At 44.9% G+C, this 19,081-nt stretch overlaps 1 protein-coding gene across 1 annotated transcript in view; it reads left to right on the forward strand.

Moving 5' to 3' along the window:
- The first annotated feature begins 587 nt into the window (after nucleotides 1-587).
- Nucleotides 588-19,081, forward strand: part of VPS37B (VPS37B, ESCRT-I subunit) — a 23,342-nt gene continuing 4,848 nt past the window's right edge. The window contains exons 1-2 of the mRNA XM_018557368.1: nucleotides 588-855; nucleotides 18,709-18,880. Of these exons, the coding sequence (XP_018412870.1) occupies nucleotides 751-855; nucleotides 18,709-18,880 (277 nt within the window). The 5' untranslated portion in view covers nucleotides 588-750. The remainder of the gene's footprint in view (nucleotides 856-18,708; nucleotides 18,881-19,081) is intronic.

The following is a 19,081-nucleotide window of genomic DNA, read 5'->3' on the forward strand; positions in this document are numbered from 1 at the left end:
ATTCACACCTATGCGTATTGTAATATGCGCGTCTGTCGCGCGACCGTCACGCGTTTTTTTTACCGCGATTCGCGGTAAAAAAGTCGCGCGATTCCAAAGGCTACTTGGCAGTATACAAATGGAAAACGCCCTACAAAACGGACCAATACGCAGCAAAAAACGCTCCGGGACCTTTTCATGCGTGGGCCGTTTTGTAGTGCGTTCGGGACGGGCGGAAATACGGACAGGTGGGAACTATACCATTGACTACAATGCTATTTATTTTTTTGACCGTTTTGTAGAGCGTTCATCGAGCGTAGGACGCGCTACAAAACGGTCAGGTGTGAATGGGGCCTAAAGCAGAGCCAGCCAAGCAACTAGTCTCCATGGCAGCCATTCCATTCCCAGACCCATATCGCTCTCAGCGCGAGTTTCCTTTATAAATGAGTCACGTGTCACGAAGGTACACAATTACGTCACTCGGTCTACCTATTATCACTATACACCTTCATACCGGAACACCGAGTCAGTCATGACAGACTGAACATGTGACTTAGACGGGTGCTTGCCCCGCCCTACCCTCTCCCCTCAGTTGACAGCTGCAACGGCGGGGCACGCCTCTTCCTGTTATGGGCGGGGCCCGGTACGGTCGCTGGAGACATCGCCATTGTAGGCGGGCAGCGCTGGGTGACGGGACCGGGAAGGAGCTGCAGGCCGCCACCGCCTCACCGGATAGCTCGCTCGGGACCGGCTTCGGGGGGCAGCGTGACAATGTCTATGGATAGCAGCAAGTTCGCCCATCTGTCCCTTACTCAGCTCAATGAGCTGCTGGAGGATGACGCCAAGCTCGGGCAGATGGCCCAGGAGATGGACGAGGTGGGTGGCTGAGGGGAGGGGGCGCCTGTGGGCACCAATTAGAAGTGTGCTGAGGACACTGCTGAGTGTGTCCTGGAATGGAAGGTGCTGTACGTCTGTGTGATACTGGCAGGTTTGTGTATGAGCTCCTGTCTTCCAATCTGTCACCTCATCATCATCTATGCTCAGTGATGTCTTATGTTACAGGGAAAATCCCACTGCCTTGTTTTTTGAAAGGTAAAATAATCTTAGGGGGGTGACATCCTTTAAGGGCCCACACCTTCTAGACCAACGCAGACTCAATGCCAGGGCATATAGAAAACAATTGTTCACATCATATTGCACCTCATGTTACCCCAAGTCACCGCACTGCCAAAGAGCTGCATAGCATACATGTCCATAAAATGTCATTTGTGACTTGTAAATAAAGTTAGAAAAAAGAAAGTGCCGCCCCTCACTGTCATTATACTACAGACACCTGTTTCAGTGTGGCCCTGCAAACCATCCCTAAACTGTATCTCTAGATTTGGATGGTGTGGAGAAGGGTTAGACCAGCAGTGGGCAGACTCTGGCCCTCCAGCTGTTGTGGAACTACAAATCCCATGAGGCATTCCAAGATTCTCACCTACAGGCATGACTCCCCAGAGCATTATGGGATTTGTAGTTTCACCACAGCTGGAGGGATGGAGTTTGCTCACCCTTGAGTTAGACCCTCTTTTAGGTTTTTATTGCAGGGTCCCCTTTTGGGGAGACTTGCCCCCTATTTGTACTGATGACCATTTTCACCAAGAAAGACCGTGAGGGGAAATTCTAGCTTTGTCCCCAGAACAAGAGGTGAGAGGAAATCTTCTAATGGGGACACCTGCCTTATAGGGGATTTCCCCTCACCTTGGGAGATTTCCTCTTGGGGACAGGAAGTGAAGGATCTCTTTAACAGTTCATAGACTGCAAACAAAAAAGTAACCTGACGGGTTTTAACCCTTCCCTACTCACCCAGAACCAAGTTTCGGCTATAGATACACTAGCATTTCTGTCATGTGTCTGTATTTCACATTTGTAATGTACTCTTTGTTCATACAGGGTGTGTACAATTTCATGAGGCAGTGATTAGGAAATGTAGACATGGCGGAGGAAATGAGCAGAACAAGGCAGTCTAGGTATTGAGTCCTCCTTCCTGGCGACAGATACTGAAATGAGGCGACGCGTGTAAGATCTTGTTAGCAGTGTCCTGTGTGTGGACGGCTCCTTATCTGTGTGATTGGAACGTGTGTGATATACACTAATTGTTTGGATCTAGTTTGTCAGGTTTTTTTTATTGCTGCCTGTGGCCCTATTGGTGAGGCAATTGCTCTCACTTCCTGCTGATCATACAAAAAGTGATGGTGATTTCCCCGGAATAAAATGTGATCGGGTGCTAGATTTTGTTTGACTTCAATAATAGGGAGCAGGAAAGTCCAGTATGAATTACCAACAATTGTCCCAGGTACATCATCTGACAACCAGACAAGGCATTGCACAATACGATATAGAGTAGACACCATTGGGTAAGGCCTCGTTCACATGGGTGGCAGGCTCCACTGCCCCTCTGAAATGTGATTCATGATGGATCACTTCTCAGGAGGCGGTAGAGCAGCAGCTGTCCACCATTCAGGAGGTGATACTGACGCCTCCTAAATGTTATATATATAATTTTTTTTTTTTTTTTTACTCCATTGGGGATTTTCAATAGCAATACCTCTCCTCCATCACGTACCCATACAAATGTGGTGTGTTCCCATTAATTGCAATGGTCACATTTGGCAGGTGGTACCAAAGCATTGTGGGCATGGCATGTCCTGAGCGGCCGCTATTTTAGGTGGACAGTTGGGGTGGCAAAAATGTTGATCAACCACCTGTTTATACCGCCCCTTTGCCACCCATCTGAACGAGGCATAAGACCAGTTCAGAGTAAATCTATGCCGAGGTAAGAAATGATCGTCATGATTTGCTGGTCTCCACACGCAGTGCTGCTCTACTTCATAAACGGGTGCCAGCTCATCACTGATGAACTCGATATCAAGAAATGGATGGCTGCACTCCAAAATAAATATGCAGCTTCTTTATTTGGTCAAAACTTGCCATCAGAAATCCTACAAGCAGAGACTTTGTTTACATGTTTGGTGCTCCCTGGCTCAGTCATAGAGCAAAATGTAGAAGTCTCCTAGTATTTCCAGTGTCAACTTTTGAACAGTATAGTCTTACTTGAAATTTGGTGTCCTTTGTGTATTCTGCCAGATCTGTGCAGTAATCCGGTGTGAAACTTGACCTCTGTGGCAGAGCTTTCGGTGATAAAGACCAATCACTACTGTTCGCTCTCTGTGCAGGGTGACTGTTGTGTTCTCTTATTTTCTGCAGGCAGCCTGTAGACAGCACAGTGATGTCACTACTACTTTTATATGATAATATCTGGGTATGTAAAGGTACTTGCTGCACACAGATTGGTTTTATATTATCTGTGACTAGTGAGCAATATATTTAGATTCAAGTTTTCGTGCCAGGGATTTAGCTTTTACTTTTGGATAGAGGAAGAAAGGGTTATACGTTGTATTGCTGTCTCTCCATTGGAGGTATTACTCTTCACTTCCTGTGTGGTCTCTGTTGCAGGAAGCTAACAATACAATAATAACTATCTGGTAGTCAGTGTAGCCCGTTATCTTTCTCTTTCCACCCACCCCTTTCCTCCGACTGCACACCCAGCAAATTCCATTTATTTCCCTGCAGTCTTCCTCCTGCACTTTGCATACAAACATTCATACAGAACATTCGATAATGCCAGCAGGGACTTGGTGAATGCTGTTATAACATTTTGGTTTGGTTTTCACATTAGAATTTGGAATGAACAGTGTTTCCTGAACAATTACCACATTCACTGATAAAAAGTATTTTTTCCGTCACTACAGTCGAGAACAATTGTCGGTTTCACCCCATTAACTATTAGAAATCGAACAATGTTCTGAAAAAACAATTTTCCCAACAAAATTCTACTGCTGTATGGCCAACTTTACTTCCTCTTTCTACCATTGTTTCTCCTTCCTGGACATCTCTGATGACACCATAAGTGGGATAACCTCCAGTTTTGGATATGTCAACAGACCTGCAAGTCAGTATCAATAAATGGATGACTGCACTCCAAAATAAACATGCTGCTTCTTTATCTGTTCAAAAGGTGGCGTCAGAAATACATGAAGAGGAGACTTGCGTGTTTTGCAGTCATGAAATGTGTCAATGAAGTCTCTGCTTGTTGTATATAAACATACCTTATATTGCCAAAAGTATTGGGACGCTTGCCTTTGCACGCACATGAACTTTAATGGCATCCCAGTCTTAGTCCGTAGGGTTCAATATTTATGTAGCCCACCCTTTGCCGCTATAACAGCTTCAACTCTTCTGGGAAGGCGTCCACAAGGTTTAGGAGTGTGTCTATGGGAATGTTTGACCATTCTTCCAGAAGCGCATTTGTGAGGTCAGGTACTGATGTTGGACGAGAAGGCCTGGCTCGCAGTCTGCGCTCTAATTCATCCCAAAGGTGTTCTATCTGGTTGAGGTCAGGACTCTGTGCAGGCCAGTCAAGTTCCTCCACCACAAACTCACTCATCCATGTATTTCTGGACCTTGCTTTGTGCACTGGTGCACAATCATGTTGGTGCAGGAAGGGGCCATCCCCAAACTGTTACCACAAAGTTGGGAGCATGAAATTGTCCAAAATGTCTTGGTATGCTGATGCCTTAAGAGTTCCCGTCACTGGAACTAAGGGGCCAAGCCCAACCCCTGGAAAAACAACTCCACACCATAATCCCCCCTCCACCAAACTTTACACTTGGCACAATGCAGTCAGGCAAGTACCGTTCTCCTGGCAACTGCCAAACCCAGACACGTCCATCGGATTGCCAGACAGAGAAGAGTGATTCGTCACTTCAGAGAACACGTCTCCACTTCTCTAGAGTCCAGTGGCGGCGTGCTTTACACCACTACATCTGACACTTTGCATTGCACTTGGTGATGTAAGGCTTGGATGCAGTTGCTCGGCCATGGAAACCCATTCCATGAAGCTCTCTACGCACTGTTGTACCAATCTGAAGGTCACATGAAGTTTGGAGGTCTGTAGCTATTGACTCTGCAGACAGTTGGCGACTTCTGCGCACTGTGCGCTTCAGCATGCGCTGACTCCGCTCTGTCATTTTACGTGGCCTACCACTTCGTGGCTGAGTTGCTGTTGTTCCCAGTTGCTTCCACTTTGTTATAATACTACTAACAGGTGACTGTGGAATATTTAGCAGCAAGGGAGTGTCACGGATGGACTTATTGCTCAGGTGACAACCTATCAGGATACCATGCTTGAGTTCACTGAGCTCCTGACAACGACCCATTCTTTCACAGATGTTTGTAGAAGCGTCTGCATGCCTACGTGGTTTTTTTTTTTTTGTTTTTTTTTTACACCTGTGGCCATGAAGGTGATTGGAACACCTGAATCCAATGATTCGGAGGGTTGTCCCAATGCTTTTGGCAATATAGTGTACCTCTTAAGCTGGCCATACACCTGCCGGTTATCATACGATAATCGCTGGAAATCCCGCGATCGTACGATAGTCGGCAGGTGTATGGAAGGCGTGCGACCGTTCCTACTGTATGGTCGCACGTCTTTTGTCTTACGAGCACGTTGAAAAACCAGCCGAAAAGCGTAAGATTTTCGGCGGGTTTGTGGCATGCTCGTAAGACAAATGGCACACTGCCGCTTTGCATTGCAGTCATCGGAAGCCCTCCCCTCAGCGAGGCGGGCTTGCGCTGATCGCAAGTACGATCTGCCTGTCCAGGATGGGCAGATCGTACGAGCTTTTAATTACCTTACAGCCATCGCAAGACAAAACTCCGACGGTGTTAGTCCGCATTCACACCTGCACGTTCCGTGATTGCATGCATTTGGCGCGTTCATAGAAACATGGCAAAACGTGCAATGCTCTTGCATTGCCATGAGTTTCTAATGGCTACCGAAGCTCGGCCAGGAAGACGCATGTTTTTGCTCCACCTTTGCGCACATGAAAACGTACACAAACGCAGAAGCAAAAAATGCAGAACACGTGTCGCAGAATCTGCTACATGAGCTTCTTTGTTGCGACTGCATGGGCAGCAAACATGGCACACAAACACGTGTGAACGTCATGCGCGTTCACAGGACAGGTGTACATGCAGGCTTAAAGTTTGCCCCAACCCCTGTCAACTGTCACTTTCACTGGACGGCTTGGTCTGCATGCAAACATGGGAAAAACCTAATGGCTGTGGCTGTAAAATAAGGAAGTAATATACAGATGATGATCCTTGGCACTGTTAACCACATCCACTGAGGGATATCTGTTACAGGAGTGTATAGAAACATGCTGTGGTTTCCTTCTCGCACTGTAACTGTATTGGATGAATATCATTGCGCGTCTTTATAGAGGGGATACAACTGCAGTTAATAATTTCAGACTTGTGTCATCTTGCTCTTTGTTGTTTGATTGTGAGCTGCAGCATTAAATCCAAGCCGAGTGCTTGTTCCTAATTTGTTGATATGGCTTTGGGAAATGGAGGGCGGGGGTCACTGGTAAATCAAGCCGTTTAGTCTGTATTTTCTTGATGTCAGTGACCCCCCCAGGAGCTGTGTCATATCACAGGCATACTTCTGCTGCAGACTCAACAGATTTTGGGACATTAGTTTATGACCCTTTTTTATGGTTCATTCAAAAAGTAAAGGAAGATTTGGGTTAGGTAGCTTGTTTGCATTTTAAAAATGTGTGTTTTATGTGCAGTTCTCCTGTAAATTTAAAGGAAATGCTTGTAAGACACCCGAGGGACTATTTCATTTAGAGTTTTTTTTTTTTTAATGCAATTGGGGGGCACTGCTTGTAATAGGTGTCCATATGTGAGGGGGTACTTGAGTTATGGTGAATCATGCCATGGGGTACTTATTGAATGTCGCTTGCCTAGATCACATTTCCTTTGGTTACCAGTCATTCGAGACTGTGGAGTCTATTGATCTCAGTCAGGTAGAGTCTGTGTGGTAGACGTACGTAGAAGTACGTAAGAGAATCAGCAAGACACAAACGTTGACTTTACCAGTCATTTGCATTAATCTCTGACTTGAGTGTACTTGTATTTGCTGGCTGTCAAGTGCTCATTGTATATATTTCATTTATAATAGATGGTCTGACTGGTGGTGATTGAGCTGTTTGCATTGCCCCCAGAGGCCAATCAGGTTCTCCATTGTGTGTTTCTAGGGCAGCTTAGAAAATGAAAGCGAGAATCTGTTTGCCAAGGGGATGTGACCTCCCACTCAGGTCTGACCATGCTCAGGTCTAGAAGTCGATGGATGAGGAAGGAGAGGCAGGGGCTTACTGGAGAGGTGAATGTCAGTAGGTTGGGAGAAGGCCTTTTCACAGGCACTGTCAGTTTGCCCTGAATGGCCAAAATGGCAGGGTCTCTTTAAAGTGAACCTGTGGCCAGGCTAAAGACATAAGCACCTGCTCTATGTTTTACAATAGAAATTGGAAGGCTGTTGAGTCACTGATGGGGAAAGCGAACAGGGTGAGCGGAGTTTGAGAGAATTACTTTAACTACTTCACTGCTTCTTTTGTTTAATATGAGGTTTAATTGATCCGCAGTGCCAGCAGCTCCAGAGGTAATTGAGGGAAAATAAGAATATGTAAATACTAGCATGTCTATAGTCTGTCCACAGGTTCCTGCACTCCCAACCTCCCTTGCTGCTGTGTTTTTGTTTTTTTTTTAAAGTCGTAAGGACTTGCCTTTCTCCTCATACAAGTCAATGGGAATGTATTAGGCAACATGAAAACAGGTCAGTAAGGGGTCAAATGCACTATAAGGAACTCTTAATATCTGAGAAGCCTCTCAAACTGAGCTCAGATGCAAATTTATGGCTAAGTTCACTTTATCATAGGTAAACTAACAACTCCAGACACTTAAAAGCTTCATTACACAGCCACAGGAAGCTGTGTAGCTTCCTGCATACTTGCAACGGCTGGTAGTCATTGGACAGTTTGATCACGTGACCGCAATGACTAGTGAGCATCTCTTTTGAGCCTTCTTTCTTCTGGGAAGAAAGAAGAGATTTAATACCCCTGAAAGAAAACTGCCTTTGCACAATGATGCAAGTCCATTGCAGGCGCTGAAATGACCTACAAGCTGTACCGGCCTCTTTGTGAGCAGCTGATCACTGCTTCTCCTTCGCTCAGACCTAGTTCCTCTTTGTAACAGGAAGAAACTCACCAATAGAGAATAAAGATGGCTGCTTCCACTTGTAGGTTAGTATTACAGCACATGTATTACAGTGTTTAAGTAGCAAGCAGGAAGGGACTTTAATAATAGAGCTGCAACTAATGATTATTTGTCAGGCCCAAACCGAAAATGACTTTTTTCCACCTTTTTTGTAACTGTTTTTAAAAAATAATTGTATTGTAAGCAGATGGCACTTAAATAGCTTCAGCCAGGGTATGACAGCTGCCAGTGGCAAGATTCTGCAGATGGCAGCTGAATGTAAATATAGAAGGTAGTGGGCTGGTGCAATAGCAGGCCTGCTATTGGCCATTTCACATTGCAATAGCAGGCTGACTACTGCACCCGCCCACTGCTTGCTGTGCCCTCCTGCCAGCATGGAGGAGAGAGCTAGGGGATCCAACCAAATAATTGATAATGAGAATAGTTGACAACTATTCGATTAATCGATTAGTTGGTTGCAGCCCTAGACTTTAATCTGCTTTAAATTATACACCTTTATTTATGTATATAATGTTGGTGTGTGTGATCTACACTGGAGTTAGGTGAACCTGTAATAGTCACTAGAAGCACTACCTCAAGCAACAGTAGTTGGACAGTTGAGAACATATATGTGTTGGCTTCATCAAAGTAGTGCTCAGCGCTTATTTCAAGGAAAACATTTTATTGCAAGATATCCATGTGAAATATGTCATATATGTTTTTTTCATTGGGAGTTCTTCTTGAAGAGGTTTCTCTTGGAGCTCAATGTTTGCATGATCACCTAGTGACATGTTTTTGTGTTGTTGGGTGTCAGGTGTAAGTGATCCTTCCTCAGCTATGACAATAGACAGGTAAGGTTGTCGACTTGTGTTAACTGAGCTGCTTTTCCATTTCTAGAAGGATCACATGCTTTGCTTGGCTTGTTTCAAGGCAGCTGCTAGGACAAACTTGGGCTGCTCCTCTCTAATAAGCACCAGTTCTAATCTTCCTTTCCTTGACTGCAACAGGCTTTTTCTTGTTCGCTTATGTTTTTAATGACCTTGTTTTATATTGCTTCCTCATTTTGCTCTTTCCTTTTGTTCTGTAAAAAAATAAGTGTCATTGCTGTCCATAGCAATCCACTAGATGAGACTACTTTCTATTTTTATTCTGTCTCGCTGGTGGATCCTGTATCCGTTTTCTACAGCATGGTACCCCAATAAATTTCAAGCTAACCTCCAGGCACATCGCAGATATATCCTCAAATCTCCCTCCCTCTCTGAAAAGCATGGCCCTGCAGAAAGATTGTCAGGGCTCTAAAGAAATCTGTGCAGCAGGACCACCTGGGGAGGGATCTGCTGGGCACCCTATGTCAGGAGTGGACAAATGAATATGGCATTCAGGAGCCAGCAGGATAATTTTCTAGTTGACATGGGCTGTCCTGCAGTACAGCATCGCCCGAGCACAATCTGCCTATGCATAGATTGTAGGCAGGGAGGGGAGGAGGTGCTGTGGGACGCTGTGTAGTTGGTGACAGGGGAGCAAAACAATCCCCTGTCATTGCCAGCAACATCAATCATTGCTTTTGCCACACTTTGACACATCATTTTCTCACTTGCCTTTTGTAGAACTAAATATCCCAGGACATCCTACCATTTAATCTCTATAGAACTACAATTCTCACGTACCCTGGTGGTCTCCCTTATGTCTCTGTGGAATTACAGATCAATTAATTATGTCTCTGTGGAATTACAGATCAATAAATCACTTGGCATGTGTCTGTAACACTTGAATGGTGGCTCCTCTTACTCATGTTTCTTCTGCCTGTATAGAATTCAAAGTCCTAACATATCCAAAAGGCATTCCTCCTGGCTGTAGAAATACAAGTCCCAGCATACCTACTGCCCTCATTTGTACCCCCACATGCTGTGGAGTCCATCTGTCTGCTCACGGTCTACTTTGTGTATCTAAAGACAAAACGTTTTTGTCATTTTAGTGCAGTGAATAGTTCAAGTGGACCTTTACACTCAAAAATTAAATTCTCCCAATGCATATATATAGATAGATATATCTATATCTATATCTATGTAGATCTATATATGATGCCTATTATTAACCTAGACATGTCAGGTGTAAAATGCTGTGATTTTGAAATACTTACCAGGTTGCAGAACATTCACTTCCTGCTTTGAAAGTGCAAATGACTTCAGTTTGCCAACACAATGCACACTGGGATTGCCTTATCAGCAGAGCATGCTGGGAAATCATCTGTAATCCTGTGAGATCTCAGGGAAAGGCATCTTCCTCCCCTGAGATGATGTGCATGGTTCCATGTGCCAGAAATCCAGGAGGTAAAAGGAGAGCTAGTAATCTGCACGTAGTAAACATGGCCACTGCCAGGAAACTGGGGAAGAAAAGAACGATGGTGTATGCAAAGAATACAAAGCCGGCAATTATCTAGAAGTATGATGTCACCCAAAGCTCAGTATCTAGCGGCCCATTGCCCACGATATACTGAGAGTGCCGCAGCCAGGATGGATCCCAACAGTACTGTCGGGATCCACCCAGCTGCGTGAGTGGCAGCTGGCTCTGCCTATCTAGAGGCAGAGCCAGCTGTGCCCGCCCCTTCCCCCGTTCATTCCTCCAGTCAGCGCTGCAGGATTGGAGAGGGGGGAATCTCTGCGGGGAGCCGTGACTGCAGGGAGACTATCGGGAAGTGAGCGGACCACGGCATGTTTCTGCTCACTTCCCGATCGATAGAGCGGACCGGTGGCAGCTTCTTTGTCACATGTCGGCTCTAACTATGAGGATGAGTGGAAATCACTCTCCTCATAGATCTCCTTTAAAGATATGGGTAAAGGTCCACTCTAAAACTGGATGTTTTTTCTGCCTTCCCATTGATTAGACTTTCCTTCACCTAGTCTTCTGTAGACACAATGGGTAGTAAGAGGAGATCTGTCTGAGATGTGAGAAATCTCCTCAACGTGTCACCACTGAAATAATTTCCTTTTTCTCTTCTGGTGACACCTCCAAAATGTGTTTAATTTTCTCTGTTTCAGTCTGGGTGATAAATGGAGACAATCTCCCCATTGGGGAAACAGGCAGCACCAAAAACTGCTATTCTTCTGAGAATCGTGTATATTTGAGAGAGGACATGGTTTGAGGCCACATAGTAATGCTGAGAAGGATGCTTTTGGAACTAAAGCTCTTGACTTTGTACCACGGCGTGCATGTGGTTTGTAAAGGACCAATGTAGTATTTAGAGGATTCATACGTGCTTGGAGTTGCCAGCTTCTATCACTGGTAAGCTCAGAAGTTAAACCAGACTACTACATAACATTTAGTGGTATTGAATTCCACAATTGGCACTGCAGGGTTTTTCTAGTGTGACATTCTTGCATTTCTATACCTCCCCGGTGTCTATACCTTCTATCAGTTTTAGGATACGCATTTGCTGCATTCTCCGCTTCACACCTCTTCCGAGTTCTTTGCCTTGCTATTCGAGCCGAATGTGAAACATGCGAGTTATGAAGCTGATACTTTGTGCACAGATATGTTTTAAAAATGATCATCAAGATTCTGAAGTTTATGGAACTGCATTGGTGGCCCTACATCTCCAATCACAAAGGAGTGGATGAGGAGTACACAATATGGTATCTGCAGCTTTAAGGTTGCTTCACATCGGGCCAGTCACAGTTGTGCTTGTATAGTCTTTTATTATAACAACTCCGATTTCCATCTACTGAATGTGCAGTTGACAGGCTGCAAATGCAAATTCAGGTAACCACTGACCTTCTGTCTCAACCATGTTAGTTCCCATATTTCTGGGTTGTTTTTTTTTTAAAGAAGATAGAGCTGTGTGTGGCTTTAAAGTGACACTAAACCCAAGTGTTAAACCTTCAAAATGCATTCAGGTACCCTATCAACAATACTGTATCTTATTTGGGTATCACTGGGCTGTATATCTTCTAATCATCTCTGAATTGGTGCTGAGACTGTCCTTCCTTCTGGAGGGTGGCAACTTTTGTTCCCCATGGTCCCCCGTGTGTGTTGTAAAGTAGTCACCGATCCTAGCTCACTCCTGTGATGGACTACAATCTCAATACAAATTAGTAAACTAAACCTGAGAGTGTAGTCCATCACGGCAGCGAGCTTGGAGCGGTGACTACTTTACAACACACACGGGGGACCATGGGGAACAAAAGTTGCCACCCTCCAGAAGGAAGGACAGTCTCAGCACCAATTCAGAGATGATTTGATGATCTACAGCCGAGTGATACACAAATAACATACATTTTTGTTAATAATGTCAATTTGTCTGCTTTAAAACTCCAGGCGAACGACACTATGAAGGGAATTTATGAAAACTGGAGCAGACAGAATCTGGCGCAGTTGCCTACAGCAACCAATCAGCTTTTGATGTTTCATTTTCAAAGCTTAACTGAGGGAACAGAAGAGAGAAGCTGATTGGTTGCTGTGGGCAAATGCTCCAGCTTTATCTGCTCCAGTTTTGATAAATTCCCCCAATGAGCTCAGACTGGAGAGGGAGGAGGAGTCAGTTGTGTTAGTGTTCATGTGCTAACCAGATTGTCTGCTCAGGACTGCTGTGACAGAGCCGTGTAACCTTCAGGACTGGATGGATAGAAATACTAATCCTTTGGCAGTTAGCACAGCTCCTATATACAGGTGAAATTAGATATCGTGCAAAGTTCATTTATTTCACTAATGCAACTTAAAAGGTGAAACTAATATATGAGATGAACTCATTACATGCAAAGCAAGATAGTTCAAGCCGTGATTTGTCATAATTGTGATGATTATGGCTTACAGCTCATGAAAACCCCAAATCCACAATCTCAGAAAAGTAGATTATTACATGCAATCAATAAAACAAGGATTGTACATAGAACAATATCGCACCTCTGAAAAGTATAAGCATGCATATGTACTCGGTACTTGGTTTGGGCCCCTTTTGCAGCAATTACTGCCTCAATGCGGCGTGGCATGGAAGCTATCAGCCTGTGGCACTGCTGAGGTGTTATGGAAGACCAGGATGCTTCGATAGCGGCCTTCAGCTCTTCTGCATTGTTCGGTCTCATATCTCAATCTTTCTCTTGGCAATGCCCCATAGATTCTCTATGGGGTTCAGGTCAGGCGAGTTTGCTGGCCAATCAAGCACAGTAATCCCACGGTCATTGAACCAGGTTTTGGTGCTTTTGGCAGTGTGGGCAGGTGCCAAGTCCTGCTGGAAAATGAAGTCAGCATCCCCATTTTGCACGATATTCTAATCGTGTTTCACCTGTATGTATTTATCTGTTTGCCTGGAGTTCAGCTTTATGGTAATGACAGAGCTGCAAGTCTCCTAGTGTGAGGGTAGTAGAGGCGCACAGGAAGCCACACACTGCATGGTTTCCCCCACAGAATGAAAACCTAACATTTCTGTCTAACTGGAGCAGAGACTAAGGTGCCAAACATTGCACTGAAAACATTTCTTCATCTCTGGTTTCATCCATATTTCTACAGCTCTGGAGATAAGCAGTCTGTTGCATTTCCTATTCCCTGTTGTAACTGGACCTAGCCTTAAGCCTCAGACATCAGTGTTCTTTATACCTGTAATATTATTATTGAAAATAAGCACAAAGGGGGTGCCTTTCCTGGTGCTGGTCAATTTTATTTCAATAATCATATGGTAGAAACAGAAAGCTACTCACAAACATGAGTGTCACACAGCCATGGAATGAAAGCTGACAAGCAGTTAGACATCCACTGGGCGATTCCTGTGTGCTAGTGACGTTAACGCTTTTCCGGGGCACGCCCCTTAATCCGAACATAACGTCACCTTCCTCATCTCCAACTTTAAAGTGCGTGTGGCCAATCAGGGACGAGCCATAAAGGCTCGCCACGACGTTAATGCTGTCGCGGCCATGGCTGATGTCCGTCTGGGGAACCATGTTAAGGTGGAGTGCCGCGACCAGCCAATAGGGACCCGGGATAGATCGGGCTCCGCCTATTATGCAGTGCTGCACAGAGTGCCGGACCTATCGCACTTCACTTGCTGAATACACCACTCAATGCATTATTTTTAATCTGTTCAAGAAGTGCAAAAAATTCCTGTTGAGTCTACCAGAAATCTAGTGCTATCCTGTGCTTACTGTAGTCTTATCTTGACTGATGTAATCTGGAAGTGTGTTGAGACTACAACACACCCCAAAGTTATGGAGAAGAGAGGCGAGGTGTTCTGCAGTTCTAACACATTTCCTGTCTTATGGTTCTGGGGATGGCACAGTCTTTAGGAGAATGTGCACAATGCAGTACTCTGCAAGCTTCGATACCAAAAAGTGTGTGTGTGTGTGTGTATTTCTCTAAAGTTAGACCATGCCTTTACACCTGTGCCTAAGAAACATGTTGAAACTAACTGTTGTTTCTGTACATTTGGCAGCATAAAGATCTGTCCTGTGTTCCAGCAAACCCATTGTAGTGCCAGTACAGCCCATGAAAACGGCCAGAGTATAGGAAGAATAAGCACACCTTATCCCTCCCACAATGCAGTGCTTAATGGCTGAGAAACAAATAGGTGGCATAAGTAGAATCATATGGGGTGGTGTTCCCAAGCATACACCCACTGTGAAAGGATATTTGGTGGTGCTGAAGTGGTGCTTAGAAGAGGCTTGCTGGGACACAGAAGGCATGCTCTTGTATCTCATAGTGACATCACAGTTGCCGTTCTTTAGTACAGGTCTGTTTTATATGGAAGCTGACTGTTGTAGCTGTATTTTTTCCAGCGTATGTGAGGCAGCCGAAGCACCTGTCCAGACCTGTTCACACACTGGCATAACATAAACTCCATGCAGATAATCCTAGGTGGGAACAGAAGACATGATCCCAGTAATATAAAACAGTGTATAACCTCTTTTTTCTTCCCTGCATGACTTGTACTTTTCTCAATCACTTTAATGCAGTGTATTCATATTTGATTCTGCTGATCTTTCCATGCTGTCCGTGTGAGTAAAGCATTTAAGATTCCATTATTATACAGATATAAGATATGAAGGTTCAGAGATCAGGTTAGAGGACTGAATAGGTGCTTACTCTGCAGAGGACTACATGGATTATGAATACTCCACGTCTTCATCCCCACACACACACATGAGAGGTGGATTATGAGTGCTCCCCGTCTTCCTGCACGCACGAGAGGTGGAATATGAGTACTCCCGGTCTTCCTCCACGCACGAGAGGTGGATTATGAGTGCTCCCCGTCTTCCTGCACACACTAGAGGTGGATTATGAGTACTCCCCGTTTTCCTCCACGCACGAGAGGTGGAATATGAGTACTCCCGGTCTTCCTCCACGCACGAGAGGTGGATTATGAGTGCTCCCCGTCTTCCTGCACACACTAGAGGTGGATTATGAGTACTCCCCGTCTTCCTCCACGCACGAGAGGTGGATTACGAGTACTCCCCTTCTTCCTGCACGCACGAAAGGTGGATTATGAATACTCCCCCGTCTTCCTGCACGCACGAGAGGGGGATTATGAGTGCTCCCCGTCTTCCTGCACGCACGAGAGGTGGAATGAGTGCTCCCCGTCTTCCTGCACGCACGAGATGTGGATTATGAGTACTCCCCTTCTTCCTGCACGCACGAAAGGTGGATTATGAGTGCTCCCCGTCTTCCTGCACGCACGAGAGGTGGATTATGAGTGCTCCCCGTCTTCCTGCACGCACGAGAGGTGGATTATGAGTGCTCCCCGTCTTCCTGCACACACTAGAGGTGGATTATGAATAGAGCTGCAACAATTATTTGATTAAAATCGACGATGGAAAACGTTGTCAACGTTTTCCATCGTCGATTCGTCGGCTAAAATTCAAATTTCCCGCTCACGCCCGCCGCTTACGCCACGTCCACGTCAGTTAAGCCGCTCGCACCTACGCTGGTATACCCGCTTACGCCACGCCCACGCTGAGGACATGCGTCTGGCCCTCTCCTCCCGGTGAGCTTCCCGACTTGCCGCTGCCCGTCGACAACATGAATGTCGGACATCCAATAGACATGCAGATATTTCTGTTAGTCTCCTGTTTGCAGCTATTTGTGGGTGAACATTTTCTATAATGCACCTGCACAGGAAACCTCATGTCATCTACAGGAAGCACATTGTAGTTCTGATTTTCAGATGACCATGGCTGGCTTTTTACAAGGAGAGACTTTTTGTACATCTCTGTTCGGTTATAGTTAACCCCTGATTTGATCTGATTTTGTGGAAATGGGGAGTTGAGTTTGAAATACAAACTACAGACTTTCCACTGCACTGGGAATTGCTGTCCAGTTTGGAAGATGTATTTGAAGCTTTCCCTTTCTGTCCTGGCAGGCTATACTACTCATCCCCTATTGTCTTCCAGCGATCAGTAAAGCTGCTGGCTTATGAAACAACTAGTAGACCAATGTGTAGCCACTGATCTGATGTCCCGTCTCCTTTTCTAACCACGGGAAGGTTGTTCCTATGGGAAAATAGAACCTCTTTCTTCCAGTTGGTATAATCCAGGCCGGCAGTGAGGGGGAGAAGCAGCAGGCTGCTGGCGAGATAACACACTGAGCTGCTCACAATGGTGTTCATCTGGCAGTGTTACAAAGGAGCTCCAGGGGAATTGCTGGGAACTAATCCTATTGTTTGCTCCTTTTTCAACCAAGCATCTTCCAAGTGTCCTGGTTTGGAAGTCAAGCCTCTCACTACCTGTATGATAGCTTTAAAAAATCCATAGAAATGTTCTTTTAAAGGTCCTATTTTCTGCTTTGGGATCAAGCCTATAGGAAACCCAAGCTTGAGGCTGACATTTCCTTATGAAAATGCTACTTCCCTGTCTTTCATGATGATGCGATGGCTTCAATACTTTAAGGCCCTCAACCTAGTCCTGGCTTTTTGATCTGCATGCACATTCTGGCTTTATTGTTAATGAAAGTCAGAGGTTATTGTTACAGAAGTCAGAGACGGCCGGGCAAACTGCATTTATTTCTCTCGGGAGTTCTTTTAGCAAATTTTAAAGAACAGCTCTGGGTAAAATAGTTATTAACCCATGCAGTGGGGCTACCCCTGCACTGCAAGGATTAAGTGCTTGTTTTTGGCTAGGGTCAAAAATAACAATGTTTTATTCACCCGATCCTTTAGGGTTTGTTCACACCGAAAGCGTGTGCATTCCAGAGCGGTTGCAATTCAATTTACCGTTTTTTTTTTTTAATGCAAGCATTGTAAGTTCCTGAATGTGACTTGGTATTGCCCTCCTGCAGTCTGTGTACAGAAGCACTTAGACATGGGAGAAACGGCACAAGGAGCCAATCCGGTGTGCTGTAGAGCTAGAAGAATGTGGTTAGGGGAAGAGAGCAGAGAGAAGAGAAATGAGCTATGAATGAAAGAAAAGCAATGGACTCCGGTCCTCTCCTCGCCCAGGCAGGACTGTGCTGTGTAAACTCAGAACTAGACAGACCTACAAATCCTTTGTCAGATAAAAGGGCTCCCATATCTGTATTTCAGGTGTGTATTTGTCTGGAATTCGGTTTTAAGTGGCAATGAATGGCCAGGGTCTGTTTTGGTATAAAAGGAACATTTTCAAACCCCAGGAAGGCTGTGATGGAGATTCCGTAGAGCTGCACCTTGCTGTAACATTTCAGTTTGCAGCTAAAAGTCAAATAGCTCAGATACTGTGTTAGGTTTATAGGTACGGTATCGCAGTGATTCAGACTGCACACACTATTGTATCGTTGTGTAATATCACTACAGATATCTTGGTGCCATCACATGTGCTGAGGGTGTGTGACAAAGTGTGGTAAGATTACCTCATGAAGCCCATGACTGGGATCGGCAGTGTCATGAGACACAAGAATATGATATCTCACATCTGTATCCTTTCACAATAATAGTGTTTGACTTCAATAAAGCTGCTCTTTACAAGTAGGCTATGTGAATGTCTGTTTTATAGACCCATCCTAAAATGTAATGGCTGCCCCCTCTCTGCCAATCCCCCCCACTGACTTCCAGCAGTGCAATGCATACAATTCATAATACTAACAACAACATGCAAAGCCATCCACTACTCTGCCCCCGGGCTACATCTCCGATCTCCAAGATATCACCCGTCACCCATCAAAAATGAATGTAAATGGTATATTTTCTTTCCCAGTCAAATGTAATATCAGGAAAATTCCCCATTATGTCCAATAGATGGAGCTGAGGAGCCCAGGAATGATGTATTTATCTCCTATGCGCCTCAGCTCCATCTATTGGACATAATGTGGTATTTTCTTTATTGCATTTAACTTGGAAAGAAAATATACCAATAGTTTTTGCCTTGGTTCGTACAGAATGAGCGTACACGGAGATCCCTAAGAAATGCACAAAGACTCTTGGTTCCACAATCTGCTCCATTACCTGTACCCTGGGCCCACTGAGATGACGGGAGGGTCTCTTATGATCACATTGATGGTAACTGAATTAGGAGAGGCAGTAACACTGATTTGAGATAAATATTGGGAATAAGGAGAGCTCACATTTCTGGGTTCTTCACATCTTGGAATGGATGTTTGTGAGCGTTCCTCTAATAATGGTGTGTTTTTGACTTTTTGCAGGCCCAGAATCTTCAGCTCAGTAAAGAGATGACACTTGCTGGCAACCGGAGCTTGGCAGAGGCAAACCTGCTTTACCAGCCCAGGATGGACAACTTAAAAGCCACTCTGACACAGAAATACCAAGAGCTGCAGACAGTCATGGAGTCCCATCAACTGAAGAAGACAAAACTGGGTGAGTTCAAATCCTTGGAAACCCCCTCTGGTGCTGAAGTTGCATTCCCTTCATCTGGCATCTTCAGTTTGCCTTTGTTCGGTTATTGCTTGTTTGTATGTAATAGTGTGATTTGAGTAATCGCATATTGGTAAAGCAAACATTTTGGACAGTGAAGGAAAGGATCAGAACCCATATCAGGTTTTTTTTTTTTTTTTTTTT

Source organism: Nanorana parkeri, unplaced genomic scaffold (genome assembly GCF_000935625.1).
Source record: "Nanorana parkeri isolate BGI_ZX_2015 unplaced genomic scaffold, ASM93562v1 scaffold13, whole genome shotgun sequence".
In the NCBI taxonomy this organism is placed as follows: Eukaryota; Metazoa; Chordata; class Amphibia; order Anura; family Dicroglossidae; genus Nanorana; species Nanorana parkeri.